The 20,476-nt window shown below is 35.3% G+C and overlaps 4 protein-coding genes across 7 annotated transcripts; all 4 read right to left on the reverse strand.

Moving 5' to 3' along the window:
* Positions 1-806: 806 nt before the first annotated feature.
* Positions 807-2,855, reverse strand: LOC105703840. 2 transcript variants are annotated; one of them, XR_001104401.1, is made up of 4 exons: positions 2,719-2,855; positions 2,563-2,603; positions 998-1,584; positions 812-900 (listed from the first exon to the last, which is right to left on the reverse strand). XR_001104401.1 is itself a non-coding variant. In XM_012432534.2 (3 exons), the coding sequence occupies exons 1-3, from the start codon at positions 2,750-2,752 to the stop codon at positions 1,090-1,092; spliced, it is 570 nt and encodes a 189-aa protein (XP_012287957.1). In that variant the 5' UTR covers positions 2,753-2,855; the 3' UTR covers positions 807-1,089. The 2 variants fall into 2 exon arrangements, 1 of the variants encoding a protein (XP_012287957.1); XM_012432534.2 differs by having other exon boundaries at positions 807-1,584.
* Positions 2,856-3,622: 767 nt separating this feature from the next.
* Positions 3,623-12,041, reverse strand: LOC105703906 (neuropeptides capa receptor). 3 transcript variants are annotated; one of them, XM_012432682.2, is made up of 7 exons: positions 11,571-12,041; positions 11,046-11,359; positions 6,848-6,938; positions 6,321-6,520; positions 5,446-5,697; positions 5,024-5,348; positions 3,623-3,961 (listed from the first exon to the last, which is right to left on the reverse strand). In XM_012432682.2, exons 2-7 carry the CDS (start codon positions 11,320-11,322, stop codon positions 3,724-3,726), a joined length of 1,383 nt encoding a protein of 460 aa, XP_012288105.1. In that variant the 5' UTR covers positions 11,323-11,359; positions 11,571-12,041; the 3' UTR covers positions 3,623-3,723. The 3 variants fall into 3 exon arrangements, with proteins under 3 accessions (XP_012288105.1, XP_012288104.1, XP_012288106.1); XM_012432681.2 differs by having other exon boundaries at positions 11,046-11,403; XM_012432683.1 differs by having other exon boundaries at positions 5,075-5,348; positions 11,046-12,041.
* A 1,961-nt stretch (positions 12,042-14,002) lies between these two features.
* On the reverse strand, positions 14,003-20,461 carry LOC105703907 (probable RNA-binding protein EIF1AD). Its single transcript, XM_012432684.1, has 3 exons — positions 20,321-20,461; positions 15,294-15,604; positions 14,003-15,186 (listed from the first exon to the last, which is right to left on the reverse strand). The coding sequence occupies exons 2-3, from the start codon at positions 15,561-15,563 to the stop codon at positions 15,007-15,009; spliced, it is 450 nt and encodes a 149-aa protein (XP_012288107.1). The 5' UTR covers positions 15,564-15,604; positions 20,321-20,461; the 3' UTR covers positions 14,003-15,006.
* Positions 16,116-20,314, reverse strand: LOC105703905 (DNA polymerase subunit gamma-1, mitochondrial). The gene has a single exon (XM_012432679.2). The coding sequence runs from the start codon at positions 20,200-20,202 to the stop codon at positions 16,135-16,137; it is 4,068 nt and encodes a 1,355-aa protein (XP_012288102.1). The 5' UTR covers positions 20,203-20,314; the 3' UTR covers positions 16,116-16,134.
* Positions 20,462-20,476: the final 15 nt, after the last annotated feature.

Raw genomic sequence — 20,476 nt, forward strand, 5'->3', positions numbered from 1 at the left:
TTAATCCAAAAGGAAGCCTAGTGATTGTTTGAGATATTTCTTTGGTTTACAATACTTGTAATGATACTTTGCGAAGTATTTGTAGGTCCTTTAATCCAAAAGGAAGCCTACTGATTGTTTGAGAAATTTCTTTGGTTTACAATACTTGTAATGCTACTTTCCGAAGTGTTTGTACGTCCTTTAATCCAAAAGGAAGCCTAGTGATTGTTTGAGATATTTCTTTGGTTTACAATACTTGTAATGATACTTTGCGAAGAGTTTGTAGGTCCTTTAATCCAAAAGGAAGCCTACTGATTGTTTGAGAAATTTCTTTGGTTTACAATACTTGTAATGCTACTTTGCGAAGAGTTTGTAGGCCCTTTAATCCAAAAGGAAGCCTAGTGATTGTTTAAGAAATTTCTTTGGTTTACAAAACTTGTAATATTACTTTGCGAAATATTTGTAGGTCCTTTAATCCACAAGGAAGCCTAGTGAACATTTAAGAAATTTCTTTGGTTTACAATACTTGTAATGCTACTTTGCGAAGTATTTGTATGTCCTTTATTCCAAAAGGAAGCCTAGTGAATGTTTAAGAAATTTCTTTGGTTTCAACAGTGTGCAATGCTCGTCAAAAAGGTAGCTCATAAAATTTATAGTTCTACTCCTAAGTACTACTCTACTTTCAAAAATAATTGTGTAATGAAACATAATTTATTGCGACGCTTCCTAAAGATTATAATATAATTGTATAAAGATGAATATCTGCGTAAATTCTGCTACGTTAAAACCTTAAAAAATGATTAAATTTGACGCATTAAATAAAACGGTGATACGACGGCTGCTTGTGATAAATGTACTGAATGACAATCCATGTAATATTTTATCACGGTATCTTGCTCCGGTTTACAAAACACCGTATCTCTGCAGAAAATATATTTCAAATGATTAAATAATATATATATACATATACATATATATTCCAACTATCATTCCATACACCACGCAATTAAAATTTTACCCATTAAATAAACCGGTGATACGACGGCTGCTTTTGATAAATGTACTGAATGACAATCCATGTAATATTTTATCACGGTATCTTGCTCCGGTTTACAAAACGCTTCGTCGATGCTCGCGTTGTGTAAACACTCGTCGCAGTAAATCCCAGGAATCTCTGCTATTCCTTGGAGCACTCGTCTTTCGTATTTGGCCGATATGCGTAAAAATGTCAGATATCTTAACCGAATCTCCGAGTTTCTTACGAGAGCGCGCAATCTTCCTCCGGGGTGGGTGCGACGACGTTTCCTGAAGAGCTTCCTCCAAGTCTCGGGACGTTGATCCAACTTCCGGTGGGCGGAATTTCAAGCGTGAAAGACGTTCCTCGTCTACGATGAAGAACCGCAGAAGCTCGCTATTGTGTCGAAAATCCTTTACCCCGGTGCGAGACGTTCTCAAAGCCTTCGAAGCTTCCACAGCTTCCAGCGGCAAGTGTACCTGATAGTGACACAAGCTGATACCACGAGGTGTGGAATCGTTCTCTGCCGGTTGCCGATAGGAGTCGACGACAAGAAGAATCGTGCCAAAGAGGAGTAAACTCAGGAACACCTAGGTGCAGAAGAGGCAGAATTTCCACAAATTTCCCCGAGATTAATAGCCATTTTATTCTACATTTCCATTTGCGCAGAGACTCATTGAACACAGAACCTAACTGTTAAGTAACTTAAAACTAACAAATAACATAACGTTTGTTACATTGTAATAACCTAACAGTTAACATAGAGCTAAGTAGTTACATGACATTTGTTACTATCATATCTATATAAATGTGGCATAATTTTGTTACTCTCATCTTACATTATGTTACTGTCCTGATATTACTGTGTATATGCAGCACATATTTGTAACAAAAGAGAACTACATTGGTGCTAACTGTCATTTATTTTATTACATCATCGTCATCGTCATTGTCATAATTCATTGTCAAATGTCATTTAATATTTAACTATTGTCAAGTACCAAATAATAATAAAAAATAAAAAATATTATATAATTTTGGATAAAATTGCGTGATCTTTTGTATTAAATGTATGAAATTATAACATTAATATAACATGTTACATAACATGTTAGTTTCGAAAACTTAACGTTTACCCAACAGTTATATAACATTGTTCCCTGGGAACTTATTGAACAGATAATACGATTTAGATACACGGTTCGGTTAGCAAAAGTAATTAATAAATATTCAATTTTAGAGATAAAAACTCCATTTACTACCATTAAAGACATACTTCCAAGGATCTATGTCCTTAAGTGAAATGAATATAAATTATGTTAATGTGCAAAGCAATGTCTAGTTAGTACGAATAAATATTTCTCTGGTTGTACCTGCCACATGTATGTAATAAAGGAGCACTCGCATATTGCGATGGATTAAATAATATCTGATTATGTCAACTACTGCGTTCATTTTACTGATTTATTCATTTATACTCCATTCTCCTTTTCGTATTGTATTACGAAAAAAAATGCATGGACAATAAAGAAGCTTGCAAATGTTTATATAAACGATTTTCTAATTACCCGTGAAAATGACCTCAGTCCAGAAGCAGTTGCTGTAGTCTCTGAAAATACGTACAACTGTAGCCCGGTTTGAGTGGTTAGAACTTCGATATGAATAATTTGTGACGTATGAAATGTAATGAAAATGTTAACGCTCCATCCTTTTTTTTAACACACCTATCAGATATCCTTGTGAATACTCGGGCAACATTTAGACGTTGTCTCGCCGAACATCCCCACTTGTCTTTACCATCCCTCGTGGATCAAGGAAAATACACAATTTTGAAGAAACGATGGTCCATGATAGGTTAACATGCTTGGTCCGAATGATGCCTTACATGGACCTAAACAATAGAGTACGTAATAATTCGTTTGTCTTCAAGCATCAACACTGACCCACTCGTAAAGAACTCGGATGCGTTTAACATCAAATACACTTTCAGTACATCTTCAAGTGGCCGCCACTCTCGGCAAAAATCAACATTTTAAAAATTAGCTATGACGAAAAATTCCCTTTATTTATGTATTTTAAGACGATATTTATATTCTTTATTTAAGATGAAAACTGTCCGGATTATGATGGGCACCGCAGAAGTTCTTATTATCGAACGGATACTACGGAATTACCTGTACAAGTTTTATTTTATAGTATTCATTTATGAACATTTTACTGGACACATAAAAGTATGAACTTCAAGACGGATTTATAAATTATGTAATGAAACAAACTTTTCTATGAGTCCCTTAATTTGGCACGAGTCACCGCACATTTGTAAATATCCATTTATTTATGTGATGGACCCCTGACTATCTAACTATGGCACATTGGGGTAGTCTTATCAATGGACTCCGTAAAACGCCCAGATACTTATAAAAATCACAGGATTAAAATCACGACCGTGCATTAAAAAAGTAAACTGTAAAAATACGTAACATGTAAATATTTATTATTGTCCAGATGCCTTTCCTGTGCATCACGCATGTAGAGAATATGCAGAAAATATTCTAACGAACTAATTCATTTATTTATTTTACAACTATATACAACTAATTGTACATTTCTTTTTAAACAAAGCGAACGGTCATTAAATTATATTTATTGCATTATATACATTCCACGGCATAATCTTAATGATTACTTAATTAACATTTTTCTTTTAACGTTGATTTATCGTAATAATATCACAGAGCACTACTGGCTGTGGAAACCGATTCTTCCGTCCTATTTCGGGAAACCGAACTTTCATTACTGCTTTGATAACCCACCTGTAGTTTTCTCTTTGAAGTTTGTTCTTCTGCCACTTTGGTAGTAATTTCAACAGATAAGAGACCGTTTCCAGGATTCTTTGCATCTCCATCGTTCTGTTCTTCGCACCGAGTACTGCGACGAAGTATCTCTTTGGCTCTGACCACGGTATATCTGAAAAAAAAAAAATTAAAAAAAAAAGTAGTCTTCTCACCAACATGTCATCGCTTCATAATCATTTAATGAAATTAAAAATATCAGGTATAAGACGGTATATGTAAACGGTATAAGACTTCCTTTGTACATATAAATAACAGTTTCTGAATTCAAGATCATCTGCAGAAAATTACCGCGAATAAAGCTTAACGAGCACACGATAGAGAATTATGTACAATTAGAATTTATCGAGTCAAAGACCGATTCTTTATCAAATAAGTAATTGCATCCATTCTTATTAAATACTCTAGAGCTTTTAAAAAAACCGCGAAAAATTGATTTGATGTAACGTTTTATGCAGCCGAACTTGATTCGTGGCACTTTATCAAACAAGTAATTGCATCTATTCATATTAAATACTCTACAGCTTTTAAAAGAAACGCGAAAAATTGATTTGATATAACGTTTTATGCAGCCAAACCTGATTCTTGGCACTTTATCAAATAAGTAATTGCATCCATTCATATTAAATACTCTAGAGCTTTTAAAAGAAACGCGAAAAATTGATTTGATGTAACGTTTTATGCAGCCGAACCTGATTGATCTAACATTTTATGTAGCCGAACCTGATTCGTGCCACTTTATCAAACAAATAATTACATCCATTCATATTAAATACTCTAGAGCTTTTAAAAGAAACGCGAAAAATTGATTTGATATAACATTTTGTGCAGCCGAACCTGATTTGTGCCACTTTATCAAATAAGTAATTGCATCAATTCATATTAAATACTCTAGAGCTTTTAAAAGAAACGCGAAAAATTGATTTGATCTAACATTTTGTGCAGCCGAACCTGATTAGTGGCACTTATCAAACAAGTAATTGCATCAATTCATATTAAATACTCTAGAGCTTTCAAAAGCCACGCGCAAAATTGATTTGATCTAACATTTTGTGCAGCCGAACCTGATTAGTGGCACTTATCAAACAAGTAATTGCATCAATTCATATTAAATACTCTAGAGCTTTCAAAAGCCACGCGCAAAATTGATTTGATATAACATTTTGTGCAGCCGAACCTGATTCGTGGCACTTGACTCGACCGAGCATTGTTCTTGTTGGGCTCGCACCTGTATGCGGTTCCCCTGGCCAAGGGATACCACAATTTCGTCCTGATCCTCGTCCGACAACACAGGGTACGTTTGAAGGCATCGCGATACCTGCTGCTCATGAGATTATAGAGGATCGGATTGACAGTGGTGCTAAAGTAGTACAGACACCCGCTCAAGATGTACAACCACTCGTTAAGGTCTGGATAATAATCGGTATCCTGGGCATAAACGTAAAGTAGTCTTTGCGCGTGGAATGGAGCCCAACAAACAAAGAACATGACGACGACCGCACCTGGAAGGGACGCAATATGTACATAAAATGTTTCACGTCCCCCAAAAATTGACCAATCGATCGGAAGGTATCTACATATTAAAGACAAAGAAATTACTTAGCATTCGGACGACGGTCTTTCTCGACTGTACCTGCCGGTTATCCCGGTGTACGGAGCCCTGGATCACCGGGTTTAGAGAAGAGTGAGCACTGCTCCAAATCATGAGACCCATCCTCGTGTACACCACGAGGATTACCAACATCGGCAATAGGAAAAAAACGATGCAACTGAGCTCGTAGAGTGGAAAGTTGGGCATGTCAGGCAGCAACATTGCGCAAATCGCCGAATCGGCGGAATAATTGCCCGTCTCTGAAAAAGGCGATATTTCAATACACTTATTGATGCTTTATGAACCTCTCTGCCTTATGAAAATACGCCTATTACTATTATACCTAGTTCCTACTGAATCTACCCTAGTAGCACAAAATATTTGTCCTATATTTTCTATATATTTAACGAATATCGTACATTTTTTAAATATTTAGCAGACATAATGAAACGTGACCATGCAATATTACACATGAAATACAACACATGAAATATTTGCAAAACATTTACTTTAGAATATTATCCCTAAATCACACGTTTTGCTCCCATAATGAAATAGCGGAACGAAAATATTAGAAATATTTCTCGTGTTTTTTCATACCAAATGAAATGTCCGATAATAGTCGTGAAGTACAAAATTTATTTTCATTATGTTAATAAGTTAAAAAAATATAATTTCTCTGTTTATAAATTATTGAAACTCAATATGTCATTGAGATTTTCAAGAAATATTTTAAATATCTTCGAATGAAATCTATAAGAAATCTTAAAAAGTTTGTCGCTTGAGATATTTAGCAAAGATTACAAAGAAATATTTAGAAATTATTCTATGGTACTAGGGTACTCTCTAGTGGGCCTGATGTAAAAGTATGAAATATTCAAACCTGGGGGATATTCCACGTAATTAACGGCGGTGTACACCGCAAATGGAATCGCTGCAACGAGAGCAATTGTCCAAGCGGCGAGAATGAATCGGACGGGCCTCTTCATTCCGCTAACTGCATAAACTCGAAGAGGATGACATATTGCCAGATATCGTTCCATAGAGAAAGCTACTATCGTCAACACCGAGACGTAAGAAGACCTGTGAATTTACGAATTAAATACACGGGGGAGAAAAAGCTTCACCAATTAAGTCGTCACAAAATGAACCGAGATTAATCGTTAACACTATTTCTACCAAAGGCGTCAAAAGAGACCTTTAAAATTTTTAACTTGAATTTATTTTCAAAGTTTAAGAATTTTTTCTCAATTAATGTTATGAGTTTTCATATATTAATTGTTAAATTTATTTAGCGGTATAATTTTCCTCCAGCTCATCATGGATCTATATGAGACAACTTTTGGTCGAAATAGGTATACACTAAATCCTGGTAGAAATAGTGTTAAAGCCACGTGGCTAGTTCCTTACATCTCCGACACATATGCTCGTATCTTGCACAGACTGACACCCAGGACCCATGGATACTGCTGCCAGAAAATACTCAACTCGTTTGGCAAACCTGAAAATAAATCGGCAAGAAGTAAAGAAGAAATTAACAAGAACGTTCGTTGTCATTTTAAGGACGCTTTAAAATAAATTCACAATAAAGGAATAGCATTGTTTTCTTGCTTCCTACCCTATCTCCAACTTCTTTAAAATGAAAAAGTACTTTTATTACTCCTTCGAGGGTAGTCTAATTTCCTCTTGTGAGGTTCATTTTCTTTAGAATTCTAACGCGCTAATTAAAAGATGTAAAATGTAAAAAAAGGACGAAACGACATAACGTCCTCCATTAGACTCTAAACCAACTTCATCGAAATCTGAAAAGAAGTCTGAAGAAGTTTGTGATACATCACTTTCGTATAAATTTGAAACTGTTTTTCTAGGCACATTACCTATATCGCAGTATTTTGATCTTAAGATACATGATCGCTCGTTTAATGTAAGGACCTTTTGAGACCACCGATACACGGCTCAACTTTCTCTACGGAAATTCAATCAGAATCTGATATCAGGCGACACTTGAAAACTATCCCTTACCACGGATTTAGAAAACAGAACGTTATTAAAAAGACCTGGATTAAAAAGTAGAGATCCCAAAAGGGAAATAACTGTACAATGTAAGAAAAATCATAGAGCACTTGGATTTAATTTAGAATTTTTAAGCAATAATTTCGACTCAAGTACAAATGTTCAAATACGTTGGCAGGCATACCAATTTTTTTTATACATTAGTTAAGTTAAGCACTGAAGTAAGAAATACAAAACTAGAGTATGAACAGAATAAATGTTTTAAATACTTAACATAGTCGGTTTTTAATATAATTTCGCCCCTTAACATCAGTTCACAGCAATTAAAAAAATCACGCGTCTCTTAAATTTCATTTCAATGTAACATAAGAAATTAAAGAAAATCGGAGGAAGACCCCAAAAAGAAACCTTCCTTGTAGGAACTTCATCTACCAGTTTATAAGTACATAATGTGCAATTTATTTCTCATTTCAAATTGGACAAGACGTTTGAAATATAATATTTTCAATAATGAGACGTCCGACTTCTACCCAGTACTTTATGACTTCTCTGCACTATCAATTCCTTTCGAACCCAAAAGAACTACAGCAGAACACTCCAATGACTTAGAATCGAAAGCTTACAATAAAGCAGCACCTGAAGTGCATGAACGATTTTTCGCCTTTCAAATAGAAAGTACACAATGCCTTACGTCATGCTTTCATTGTGGGTGAATACAATTGTGTATTACTTGTTCCGCAAAGGGTGAAATACATTTCCTTATCTTCGCTGTTAAATGTAAGAACAAATCTGTTTTATTTATGGGGTGAAAACGACAAATGAGTAATTACTTTTCAATTTAAAACAATTCTTATATACATGGTCTCCTCAGTTACCATATGGACTATAGACGTATAAATTTACAACTTAACATATTGTTATAAATAAAACATATTTTTGTCAAGTTAAATCACGCACTTTTCGGTGTGTACGGCACTAAAGGCTACTTTCTATTTCTGAAAAATTGTTTAATATAAATAATTGAAAACATAAAAATCGAGGTACAGAATATCTATACGAGATTGCTTGTAGAAATTACAAGATTATCAATGTTTTTTTTAAGGCTTTAGCCGTTATATCTATTTATACGTCATATTCCAAAGCTGAGTGTCCTATATTCGTTTAGACAATTACTTAACGTTATAATACCTAGTGATTTCAATATTAATCCCGGATGTCGATCGTTCACTCTGGACAACCTCTAAATACCTGCCTGGCTAATGGAACGCGTACATTGTAAACTGAATAATCTGAATTGGTAATTATGGAATTTTAATTATGTTTTATTACACTTTTCTCACTGGAGGGTTTAGAAAATAGTTTAATAACAAAAATAAGTAGTTTAATAGTAATAATCGCAATGGAACGTCTGCATAAATGCGTCTATATGATCTAAAAATAAAAACTATAAATATACTATTTACTATTATTTTGCAAAACATTTCACAATAAACGCATTCTACAGTATTGAAAGATCGATTTAATAACCTTAAATTCAATTTCCCAAAGGAACTTATCAATTTATATGTGCTTATTCAGTTAGCACCGCGTTTTTGCAAAAATAATCTTCCACACTGTAACGTCGATACATGTGAAGGAACGTGCAAAAGAAAAATACAAACGCGGAAATACAATAAAGGTAGAACAGATCAGAAAACGAACATAACTTTTCCGCCAAAATAATTAATTTCACGTATACATGATAAACCTAATGAAATAAAAACGCGTTCAGTTCCCCTATGAACAAGAGTTTAATATGAAAAAATTAAGAGAAAATGTGTCAAATAAATTAAGTAAATTAAATAAGTTCAGATTGAAGAGTTTAATATGAAAAAATTAAGAGAAAGTGTGTGAAAGAAATTGAGAAAATTCAATAAGTTTAGATTCAAGAGTTAAATATAAAAAAAATTAAGAGAAAGTGTAGATAAATTGAGTAAATTCAATAAGTTCAGATTGAAGAGTTCAATATAAAAAAATTAAGACAAAATGTGTCAGATAAATTGAGTAAATTCAATAAATTCAGATTCAAGAGTTTAATATGAAAAAATTAAGAGAAAGTGTGTGAAATAAATTGAGTAAAGTCAATAAGTTTAGATTCAAGAGTTTAATATGAAAAAATTAAGAGGAAGTGTGTCAGATAAATAGAGTAAATTCAATAAGTTTAGATTCAAGAGTTAAATATAAAAAAAATTAAGAGAAAGTGTGTCAGATAAATTGAGTAAATTCAATAAGTTCAGATTCAAGAGTTCAATATAAAAAAAAATAAAGAGAAAATGTGTCAGATAAATTGAGTCAATTCAATAAGACAGGAATACAAAGAACCGAGAGAGTAGGAGAGAGAGAGAGAGGTGTTCAGCCGAGTGGAAAGAATTTTAATAGTAATTAAGCCCTTCGCATACACATCGTCATCAGACTCCCTCTGTTGACCTCGAAATGACGCAAATCGCCGAGACATTTCGTCCCTCAAACAATAAGACTGTTCTCTACCACGAGATAACTATCGCGTATGTACACAGAGTGTTAGATTAATTTCAAGCTCTTATCTCGTTAAAATGGAAGCTACAGGACATCTTTTTCTCCGGATATCTGAAATTCATGAAGCGTCCAGGACAATCCTTTAAAGGTCCACTAGCTTTTTCTCCCTGCATTTGATCTTTCTCAGTACCGAGCTACTCTCCTCCTTTTCTCTGATACTTTCCAACCATCCCTTTGCCTTGTCATCCATTCTCCTGATCCTACGACGTGTAGCTCATATCTTGAGAAAAATGAAGGATCGCCGAGAATTGGCGAGTGGAGAGATGTACGAGGAAACTCGATTATTCTAGAGGGTACTTCGGAAAATGTAATGCAGAGTTCCTTTTTTCTTTTCAACTGAAAAGGTCCTTAACCCACTAATTGTAAGTGCTACGTCGTGTCAGTAGAAAAAATTCCAAAAGGAACACTAAGCGTACAAACCCGAATTTAATTTACTCTTTGCTTATTCTCAGGAAACAGAATCACGGATAAACGAGACCTTCATAACGTTAACAGAAAGAATTAATTTTATTAACGTTAATAAATATATATATGACGAACAGATGTTCTGTTAAATTTTAATTAGATCTTAATAACAGTTGGAAAAATTTCTTATCGACAAATGTAGCGTTTCTGGAAATGATTGTACTTAGACTAAATAATGTGGTTGATTAGTCGCTGAATTTTTGATTTTCCGTACAATGATACACGCTTACAAATAATAAATAAATCTTGTTTGAAGGGTGTAAAGGTAAATACCCGAAATTGCGATCAAGAGCGAGCACTGACACAATAAATCCTCTCCAAAGAAAAACTAAGATCCAGTTATTCTTGAAATTGTGTCGTAATAATTCTAAAGAGCCACACGCTTTAAAAGTGAACTATTTGCATTATATTTATCCTGTCTCCCTTTAAAGGAATTTTCGGAGGTCAGAGTGTTCTATTAGATAATCTAAGCCTCGAAAAGAATTGTTAAAAGAAAGGAATAAAAAATTGTAGTACATGAATTGGTGGTCTTAGGAAGAAAAATTAAATCACTCACCAAGAATTAGTAGAGTAAGATCCGAAATGGCCAGGCTGAAGAGGTAGTAATTAGTGGCGCTTTGCATCGAGGAATTTTTTATAATGACCGTGCAAGTGGCAATGTTACCAACCACCCCAGTCACAAAAATAATTACATAGACCAGAGTCAATGGTATCACCATCTTCGTCGGTAAATATTTCGGTCCCAAAACCCTGGCGAGGTACTCCTCCTCTGTGAGGTTGGTCAGACCCAAAATATCCCAAAAATCCTTTTCCTCGCTTTCTTCCGCACTCATCCTTACCGTGTATCCAAAACACTGATAGTATTATTCCCTACGGATAATTATTCCAAAGCAATTTCAAGGTACGTCCTGGAACTTAAAATCCAACAATCTTACGGAACCGAAATGCTGCATTTAATAATTCACTTCCGCTTAATCAGCGCTAAATACAGTTTCTTTCCACTAAATTAATAGTCAACTTTTCCTTGCGACAAATAGTAACCATTTTTACAAATATTTCCTCAACTTTCTAGGACCTTTACCGTTCCTATCCAAAACATGTCGCGTACATATTTCTTGGTTTTCGTAATGTACTGTTACACGGTCACACACATGTAGAACATCGCACCTCGTTGTCCCTACGTTGTAATTAGTCAACAAATCTAGGAAGGTGATTTAGAGGTGATTAATCGACGCTGATAATCGTTAACGTGGGTAATGTTTCTTTTTTGTATCTCATGAATTCACTTTCGAGTCTGTAGCGAGTAAAGATCCGTCGCGAACGATGAGTATCTGTCGTTTGATCCCTTCTTCTAAATGAAGTCGAAGCCACGCAGAGGTACAATCTTCCGAGTCGTCACAAGACTGATATCTAGGTTTAGTTAGAGAAGGCGTTCATCTTCGGGGAACAACAGCGTCGAAATATACCCACTCCTGCAAGTTACAGGGACTAAATGAATGGCAATGAAAAATTCCTAGGTTCCTTGAAAATTCAAATTTCTCTGTGATTTTACAAGAATAAACACCAATGTTCATTGCTAACGCGGGCAACATCTACCCCTGAATCCGATGAACTTATGTCCGTGTTAATGACCGAATAAAGACCCATCATACCCAACAGGTACTAGACGTTTCACAGTTTTTCTTAATCCGAAGTCACTACATACATAAGAAATACATTCGTTTGCTTCGGAAACTTGAATAACACGCCAATCTTAAAATTATTTAAGGAAACGAAATTAATAGCATTGGTCGATGGGAAAAAAAAACATTAAATGCCTGGTAGAGTGATGTTTACAGTAAAGAGACGTGGCGCTCAGTCGAGGTCTATGAACTTGTCGGAAACGTTTTTTCATTCGGATAATTTGACTGAATCAGCTCTTTCGATGTTAATAAAAATATCCTGTATGATCATAAAGTTGGCTGTGACTGTACTCCACGTTCAAACGTCAGCTATTAGAAATTATTTCAAAAAGAATGGTATTTCAACGTAACTCCAGAAAAAGTATGGGGTTACTTTTCTATCCCTGCTCCTACGAAGAAACTATCCTTTCCTCAACAGCAGTAACCTGGAACTTTTTCTTGCAGTCCTGGGAATAATTAAACCGTTTGCCTGAATGAAGCAGACAGGTCAAAGCTACTGTGAATTATCAAGTTCTCTCGAATCTCCAGTGTATTTGCATTTTAAAACTTTATGGCGTTTCCACTGTGTTGTAAACAACTGATCCGCTGTGGTCATGAGAATCTTCAAGAAGTTCAGAAGAACTGCACGTAGCAAACGAAGTTCCGAGGCTTCTGAAAAACTGATAATTATTCGAAAAAAAACGGATATAACATAAGTACAAATACAAAAAAATGAGATATCGATATAGGAGTGTTTAAGCGTCTTAAAAAGTGATCATCACCATCGTCTTGAGTAAAAATTAAATTACAACGAAACCTAATTAACACATAGGATCACTTCGTTGTGTATCGCTTTATCTTGATTCTAATATCGCCGAAAGGAGACCAAAAACATGTACAGCTTTCAATCATGATTTCTTTCTTTTCCGTCCTCATGCTAGATCTATAGTACTTTTTGAGATCAACTTTCAATAGAACCTACATTGATAATAATAAAAGATAGATATTGTTATTTTTTCGGGTATTAAGTTGTAACTATTACAGAATTTTACCCGCAACTTATACAAAAATTACCTGTTACTTTCACAGATATTTTTCTGTTATTTTTTCGGGTATTAAGTTGTATTCTTTATAGTTACTTATCCATAATATTTACAAATTCTCATCTGTAATCTTTAGGAATTTTAAATAACAAAATATTTACCCTAACGCTAACAGTTATAATCTGCTGTCTATTTCAATAGTTAAAATCTGTACGTTTTACACATTTTTTTTTCCTGCAAGTTTAACAGATCTCTTTTTTTTCCGTGCATGAATCTCTGACATTAAACTTGTTCTGGCATCGTTCAACGTTTCGTTTCAATTTCATAGACGAGTGAGCTCAGAAATGATGCCGCGGCTGTTTCTAAGGAAACCACCTAGATGTCTCTTCTTGAAAATTTAAGAGGAGATACCAACGATTTCCTCAATAGACTGGAGAAATGGCTTTTCTAGAAACTGGCTTCTTCGACGTTTTACTGCATTGGTTCAATTTACTGAAATTGCATGACACGATATCGCCGAATCGTTATATTCCAGGACGTTTCAAACTATTTCAGTTATCCTCTTGATACATTCCTGCTATATTCTGTTGCATTCCGCGCTGCGTGAACAGATAACATATCTTGTATGTATAATAGCATGGACGAGGATTCCCTTAAAACAGAATAAATATGTTAAATAAAATGCTTTTGACATCAACCGGGGTTGCATAAAACATTTTCCAGTGTTTTTAAATAACTGGTAGTCTAATTTCCGAAAAACAGGAAGTTTGATGTTTTTCTTTTCACTCGTTTTGGCGTGCTTTCGCACATTTTGTAACCCTTAGGTACTATTTATTAACAGTTGTTGATAATAACAATTAATAGGAAGTAATTACATATCTTAAGTTTAAAACGAAACTTAATATACCTTGTGAAATAATTGTTTATTCCCTAAGCATGTTGTTTCAGAGAAGTTAAGAATGGTATCTCATAATCAGGGTGACGACTAAAATTACATTCGTACATTCAAAATTATATTCGTATTTGAAACAATAAAAATGCTGTATTGGAATTTTAAAAAGTTTTACCGATTGAAAACCACTTCCTATCAAATACAAAAACAGCTCATTCCTTGAAATAAGAATCGCTTCTTTGACGCGCATCTGGCGCTATACGCGTACGGAAATTCAGTGAACTAAACAGCCCGAAACATCATGTTAAATGTATCGAAACTATGTTATAATTGTTAAGAATAAATCATGTACAGAATTGATTTTTACTTTAATGGGCTTTCTTTTCGTGTGTCTAGGATCCATCATTCCAAAAATGTTGAAAAGCATGGCCTACCAGGAGTTAACTGAATGTTGGTCGGTAAAAGTGAAATATAAAAATACGTTTATTCAATTATTTATCGTTTGGATCTTAAGTGCATTGTAAATTTATACCAATCAATTCGGTATCGACCTGGTCAGTATCAAAGTCCCTTGTCATGTCTTTACATCCATTTTGTCGCAAAGGAACATGTGTAGACAACCAATCACGGGGTGTGCTCGTTATTCAATGATAAGTATACTTTGTCTCACAGAATTACACGATATCATAGCATCGTGTTAGTAAGTGAATATGCCCTAAGTCGTTATTACACTATTATCGACGTTGAATAAATACTAGTAGTTGATACAAAATTGCGAGAAAAAAGATACTTGGCAAAAATTTACTTGAAAAATATTTACACTTTAATTACACGAACAAGAGTTCAGCGGTCTTACGTTCCTGGCAAAGGGGCACTTGGACAGATAAATATTACGTATGCGTCTATGATTATAATCGATTGTTAATCGGAATCCGACGTATCCGAACTGCTGTCGCTCTCGGTTTCCGTAGTGTCGTGATTTTGAGGTCTTCTGTTGGGGTTTACAAAAAGATCGTCATCTTCCTTCTCTTTTTCCTTTTCCTGTTTTTCCGAAAATTCCTTCGGCCAACAATTCTGCGAACGGTAGTACTTTATATGATTCTGAAAAATATTGGAATATTTCATGATCTTTCCAATTACAAGTGGAATGAAAAATTTAAGATTAATATACGTTTTCTATAATAAATGATGTTAAATGAAAACCATACCCGCGTCAATATTCGGACTATTTCAGCTTTAACTTTATCACCTTCCGATATTGGTTCCACCAGCACATAATCTCCTCTTTTGATCCAGATATTCTTGCGAAATTTCGTGGGCATTGAAACCAAGTAACGTTCGCCGCTGAAGTCAGTAACTTCATGGAGATTGTTCCCTCTTGACTCGAGTATTTGGACTATTGTCTGTGTTTCAGTGGGGACATTCATGTCTTCTTCCACCTCTTTCATTACATGCTTACGCTTTGTAGCTTTTGACATTTTGAACAGGAACTATGAACGTTAACCCGAGACCAACTGTCCTGAGAGAAATGAAACAACACGTATTTTTGATATCACTGATTCGTTGTATCAGAAAACATAAACTCAATATGAACGCAAAGATTGTGTAATTTTCCATGTTCTTTGGTAAAATAATCATCACGAGGAAAGAAAAAAATTAATTAATTAATTCATCAGATTTTCATGTTCTTTTTTTTCCCAATTTAAATCTGCATCGCAATCCTACATTTCACTTTTTCTCTTAAACTAAACCATTTTACTTTTTTTAACTAATTCCACATTCGATTCGATTCTTGCACACTTCACGTTTTCTTTTCACTTTTCGTGACAACAGTATTTTCCTCAAAAAGAATGAAAAATACTACTGGCATAAGATATTTCGTAAACAATCGCTCACTATAGCACCTTGTCACCAGACTTATACATTTACAGTCACCAAGAGTACGTTTCGTATTTTAAACAGCCATGAAGAAAATATAAATGAATTGCCAATTCTTTTTCATTAAAATCAACAAACGAGCACTCTTGAAAAATTGAAAACATCTTCGGTTTACTTAACAGTAGAACATTCACGCTTCTTCCTTGATTTAGTTCCATGCCACAAGCCTAAAGACCCTCCAGATTTTTCTAGAGCCTTCCATATATTTAAGCTCTCTCCAACTGGTATTCCATACCCCTTCTCCAAGCCATGAGGATTTGACGGTGTCTTACAATCATGAGCAGATTCTTTTCTGAGAACCGTATCCACTTCAACGGATACAAAGAATGCTACCGACATAGGCAAATCCTTTACACCCAGTCTTGAAGCACAAAAAGACCTTGTCATAAGATTAGTTGTATGCATTGCCAATGCTGCGGTATATTTATGCCTTGATGGTACGAGGTAACGAATCTCATCGTGAAATGACAGGCAAAATCGAGCGTTGTCCTTCATGAGCCACCTCATACAAACTAACATTAAATGAAGAAAGTCCACAGCTCCACTCTGAACAACCCAGTTCACCTTGGTAGGCAAGAATTTGTCCTCATCCTTTCCAGATCCTGCAAGAGCCCTGCTCAAGTGCGCATTTAAAAACGGAGTGACAGGTTCCAATTGTCCAGCAATTTCCTCGAGTCTATTAAACATAGCAGATTCTGATCCACCGATCCATTGGCCCTTCCCAAACATCTCGTTCACGGTCTTCCCATGTAATTTAGAGATTTTTAATGCTTCATAATTGGAATAATATCGATCCTCGAGATCACAATCGGAATACTCAGATTTGAGTTTGTACATTTTCTTACCCTTTGTAAGAGTGAACATTTTGCGAGACTTGGACATTGCTTCACTGTCCGTCATAGATGGATTGAACTGCTTCAACAGTCTCTCGGCAAATTTCTGACCAGCACCGTAGATTCTTGCATAGTTTATTATTTTGGCATGGTCTCTAGATATTCCAACAGCTTTGGCTGTCATGCTGTGCATGTCCGTACCATTTGATTTGTTCCCAATCAATGTCATCCAACCAAAAGGAGTAGCTCCGTGAAGTCTGGCTCGGTGAGCATCACCAATTACGGAAGCAATCCATAGCTCCTGACTGTCTACATCGGCACCAACAATGTTATATCCCAGTGGTGCTTGAATCATTGCTCGGAGCTCAGAGCCTACCCTTTCTGCAGAAGCATTTGAAGCAGTCATCCAGGTTGGCTCCACTGCTCTGCGGGTTAAGGTTCCTGAAACGATCACCTGAGGTATGATCGCTCCACACAGAGCTTGTTTCTTATCCCTTTTCAACGTATTCCCGCCTTGCTTGCCACTAAGCCACACCACCACTTGTGACGAGATTCGATCTCGATTATTCCTCCAATATGATACATTCCGAGCAATTCTTAAAACTTTGGAAGCACTGGCATCTAAACCTGCTAAAACGTTTTCTGAAAATTTGTTCAGAAAATCTTTGGCCAAAGGGTTACCGACCTTACGGGATGCACCATCTTTATGAGGCAGCTTAAAAAACCAACAGCAATTGTCTATGTCGACGTTACACCAAATACCAGTTCCCTTGTACAAGCTTTGTATATCAAATTTTTTCTTCTTTTTACTGTGCCAGAATTGAGTTTTGCTTAAATCATCTTGCACATCTTGGCGCAGAGTTGCCATTGCGTAATCTACATCATTTCCGTTTGTATTAAGTTTTGGTAGAGGGCATTGAGCCAAAAGTTTTACAAGTGGTAACTTTGTTTCCACGATATCGGGATCGTTTGCATAAGGGACAAGAAATCCCCACCCATGTTCCCGTATGTAATGTAGAGGATAATTTTCCCAAGTAAGATTTAACAACTTTGGTGCAATCTGCATCGAAGTAGTTATATTTTGAGGACCGGGTTCCCAATTTTCATCACTTTCTTTGGGGCATAATTTTCTATACCAATTTGGATATCCTGGCATATGTGGCATCTTAACAGGTAAACGGTACTTAATATCATTTAAATAGGAGAACTTTTTCTCTAATGGATCTTCCTCTTCTTCGTCACTGGTTGCATAGCTCTCAAAATCAGATAGTGCCCTCTCGCGATTAGCGTTTTCATTTTCAATTTGAAGTCGTTGAGCTTTCGTTAAAGTAGCTTTAATTTTTAACCTCTGTGTGTTCCAATCTTGGTCCCACATCCACAAATCTTCCCTAAAATTCTCATTATGCATTAATCTACAAACCTCATCTGCTCTTCTAGACAAGCTGACTTTTGCTTCATAGTTTAAATCCTCATATGTTGACTGAGATTCCTCTAAATATCGTTGCCAATTTGAATTGATTGGAAGATAAGCTAAGCCCAGTTCCAACATTCCAGCTAAAGTTACCGGGTGAGGAAACCTTTTTCGGAAAAGAGGAAATAAATTTTTAAGAATGTCATGCGTAGCTAACACGTCAGAAGCACAATATGTCATCAGATCATTGTATTGCTCTCGGACATCCGACAGAGATCCCTCGATAAACACATCTCTTGATTTTTTATCAATCTCCTGATTACAGTAGAGTTTATAAACTTCTAGTAAACTGTTCAAAGAAGTATATCCACGCCATTGTTCATCATCAGCTGTTTCATCATCAGATTTAAGTACAGCTCTTTGATAACTATTAATCCCACTCACACAAATATGTAATGACATAGTATCAACAAATCGTGTACCTGTACAGTTGAGCCAATATTGCTCCTTTATACGAATTCGATCATAAGATACATTATGTCCTACTACAATCTTTGGCTTCTTCTGAAAGTCATTCAACTTTTTACCATTATCATCTAAAGCACTCTCCAAAGGTATCAACATATCATTTGTAAATAAATTACTTTTTATACTTGAGCTCGAGCCCTTCGCCAAAGATTTTGAAACCCAGCCATACCATGCATTTCGACTAACAGCTGTTGCTAGTGTCGGTAATGGTCCTTCTCGATTACATACTTCGACATCAAAAAATAATCCATCTTCGGAAGGGTAATCAACACTCTCGGCACCATTTTCAGTATACCTTGTCCAACCTTCTCTAAATAACCACTCAGTAGGCATCTTTGGAATATCTTTAATAATTTCATTTAATATTGTTAAATATGGATTAACCTGTACATTTCCTATGTTATAAAAGTGTTCTTCCACATTTTGACCTTCTAGAGGAGGAAGATCGATATCTACATCCGGCATAAAGGTAGCATCCTCAACATTTATACCAAAATCTCTTAAGTCTTGCTTTATAATCTTGATCTCTTCTTCTGAATTATTTCTTTCTTCGCCAGCATTTTTAAATAATCTTTCATATAGTCTCTTAGAAAGCATTTGCATGTTCAACTTATTAACTCGTCTTGAGTCATTAAAGGCTTTTGACTCATTACTCTGACCTCCTTCGTTGAATTCATTACTTTGCTCTACATTTTGTTCTAAGTCATTAATACCATCAATTATACTTTTACAAGTACCAGTTATCGATGTATTCATATCTGAAAGTATATTTTCCTTTTCCTTATTTTCCACATTATTAGTGAATTCTGATTTCCCATGATCAGAATTATTGTAGGTAAGACTATCATGTTTTATACTACTTTTATTTGACTCGAGGATTACGTTAACATTTCCCAAATTTCCTTCCACCGCGCTTTGTGCAGAAATAACATCGTGTACCTCTTCTGTTGCATTTCTTAAGTGAACATTCTTTAAACTTTGATGTTTCAATCTCTTATTAATAAAAACTGTGCTTGTACAGTTATCTTTATCCGACTGTCCTCTACATTCGTCGATGAACCTAAAGCGATTATTAACCAAACCGCTTGCAATTTGAGAGTGTTCCCTCCTTTTTACCTTCTCCAACCCATGGATTCTTTCTAAATAATTGTTTTTACTACTGTTCTCAGATAAATCTATAGTTGTACACTTGTCATTTCGTCTATCATCTGAATGAGACAGTTTAACAATCTCTGGGAAACCTTTATTTGAGGTTAAGACGTTCCGCTTCGGCCGTGCGTTACATACAGGTGTCGCGCGAATGATTTTCTTGAATGATCGTTTACGAACACTTATATCCTCAATGTTACCACGTCTTGAGCAAAAATGCCGTACACAGAAGTTAACTAGCTTAATCTTTACTCGCATTTCACATGGTAGCCTTCCATTACAATGCAATCCCACGAGTTTCACGGATAGTATTAACACGTGTCTTCTGCAATCAACTACAAATGCAACGTTTAAAATAATAAATTTCAAATCTTACCTAACAAAATAGTGTTGTAAAAAGTGAAACAGTAACACTTAGCGTTTTAGAAGATTTACTGAAGAGCTAATAACTCAATAAGTTCAATAAACCAGTTAAAACTATATGGAAGATGATCATGGCATCCAAGAAAGCGCCATTGAACGCTATTGGAAG

Source organism: Orussus abietinus, unplaced genomic scaffold (genome assembly GCF_000612105.2).
Source record: "Orussus abietinus isolate OABI.00-Male unplaced genomic scaffold, Oabi_2.0 scaffold36, whole genome shotgun sequence".
Lineage (NCBI taxonomy): Eukaryota > Metazoa > Arthropoda > Insecta > Hymenoptera > Orussidae > Orussus > Orussus abietinus.

Excerpts from the sequence above, each read along its gene's own strand:
- LOC105703840 (XM_012432534.2), bottom strand. The coding sequence starts at position 2,752 with ATGTTGCCCGAGTATTCACAAGGATATCTGATAG. Across the intron at positions 2,604-2,718 it reads TTCACAAGGATATCTGATAG|AGACTACAGCAACTGCTTCT; the intron begins GTGTGTTAAAAA and ends ACGTATTTTCAG. Across the intron at positions 1,585-2,562 it reads GACTGAGGTCATTTTCACGG|GTGTTCCTGAGTTTACTCCT; the intron begins GTAATTAGAAAA and ends TTCTGCACCTAG.
- LOC105703906 (XM_012432682.2), bottom strand. The coding sequence starts at position 11,322 with ATGAGTGCGGAAGAAAGCGAGGAAAAGGATTTTTGGGATATTTTGGGT. Across the intron at positions 5,698-6,320 it reads TTACGTGGAATATCCCCCAG|AGACGGGCAATTATTCCGCC; the intron begins GTTTGAATATTT and ends CGCCTTTTTCAG. Across the intron at positions 5,349-5,445 it reads GACCGTCGTCCGAATGCTAA|GTGCGGTCGTCGTCATGTTC; the intron begins GTAATTTCTTTG and ends CGTCCCTTCCAG.
- LOC105703907 (XM_012432684.1), bottom strand. The coding sequence starts at position 15,563 with ATGTCAAAAGCTACAAAGCGTAAGCATGTAATGAAAGAGGTGGAAGAA. Across the intron at positions 15,187-15,293 it reads TAGTCCGAATATTGACGCGG|AATCATATAAAGTACTACCG; the intron begins GTATGGTTTTCA and ends AATATTTTTCAG.
- LOC105703905 (XM_012432679.2), bottom strand. The coding sequence starts at position 20,202 with ATGCGAGTAAAGATTAAGCTAGTTAACTTCTGTGTACGGCATTTTTGC.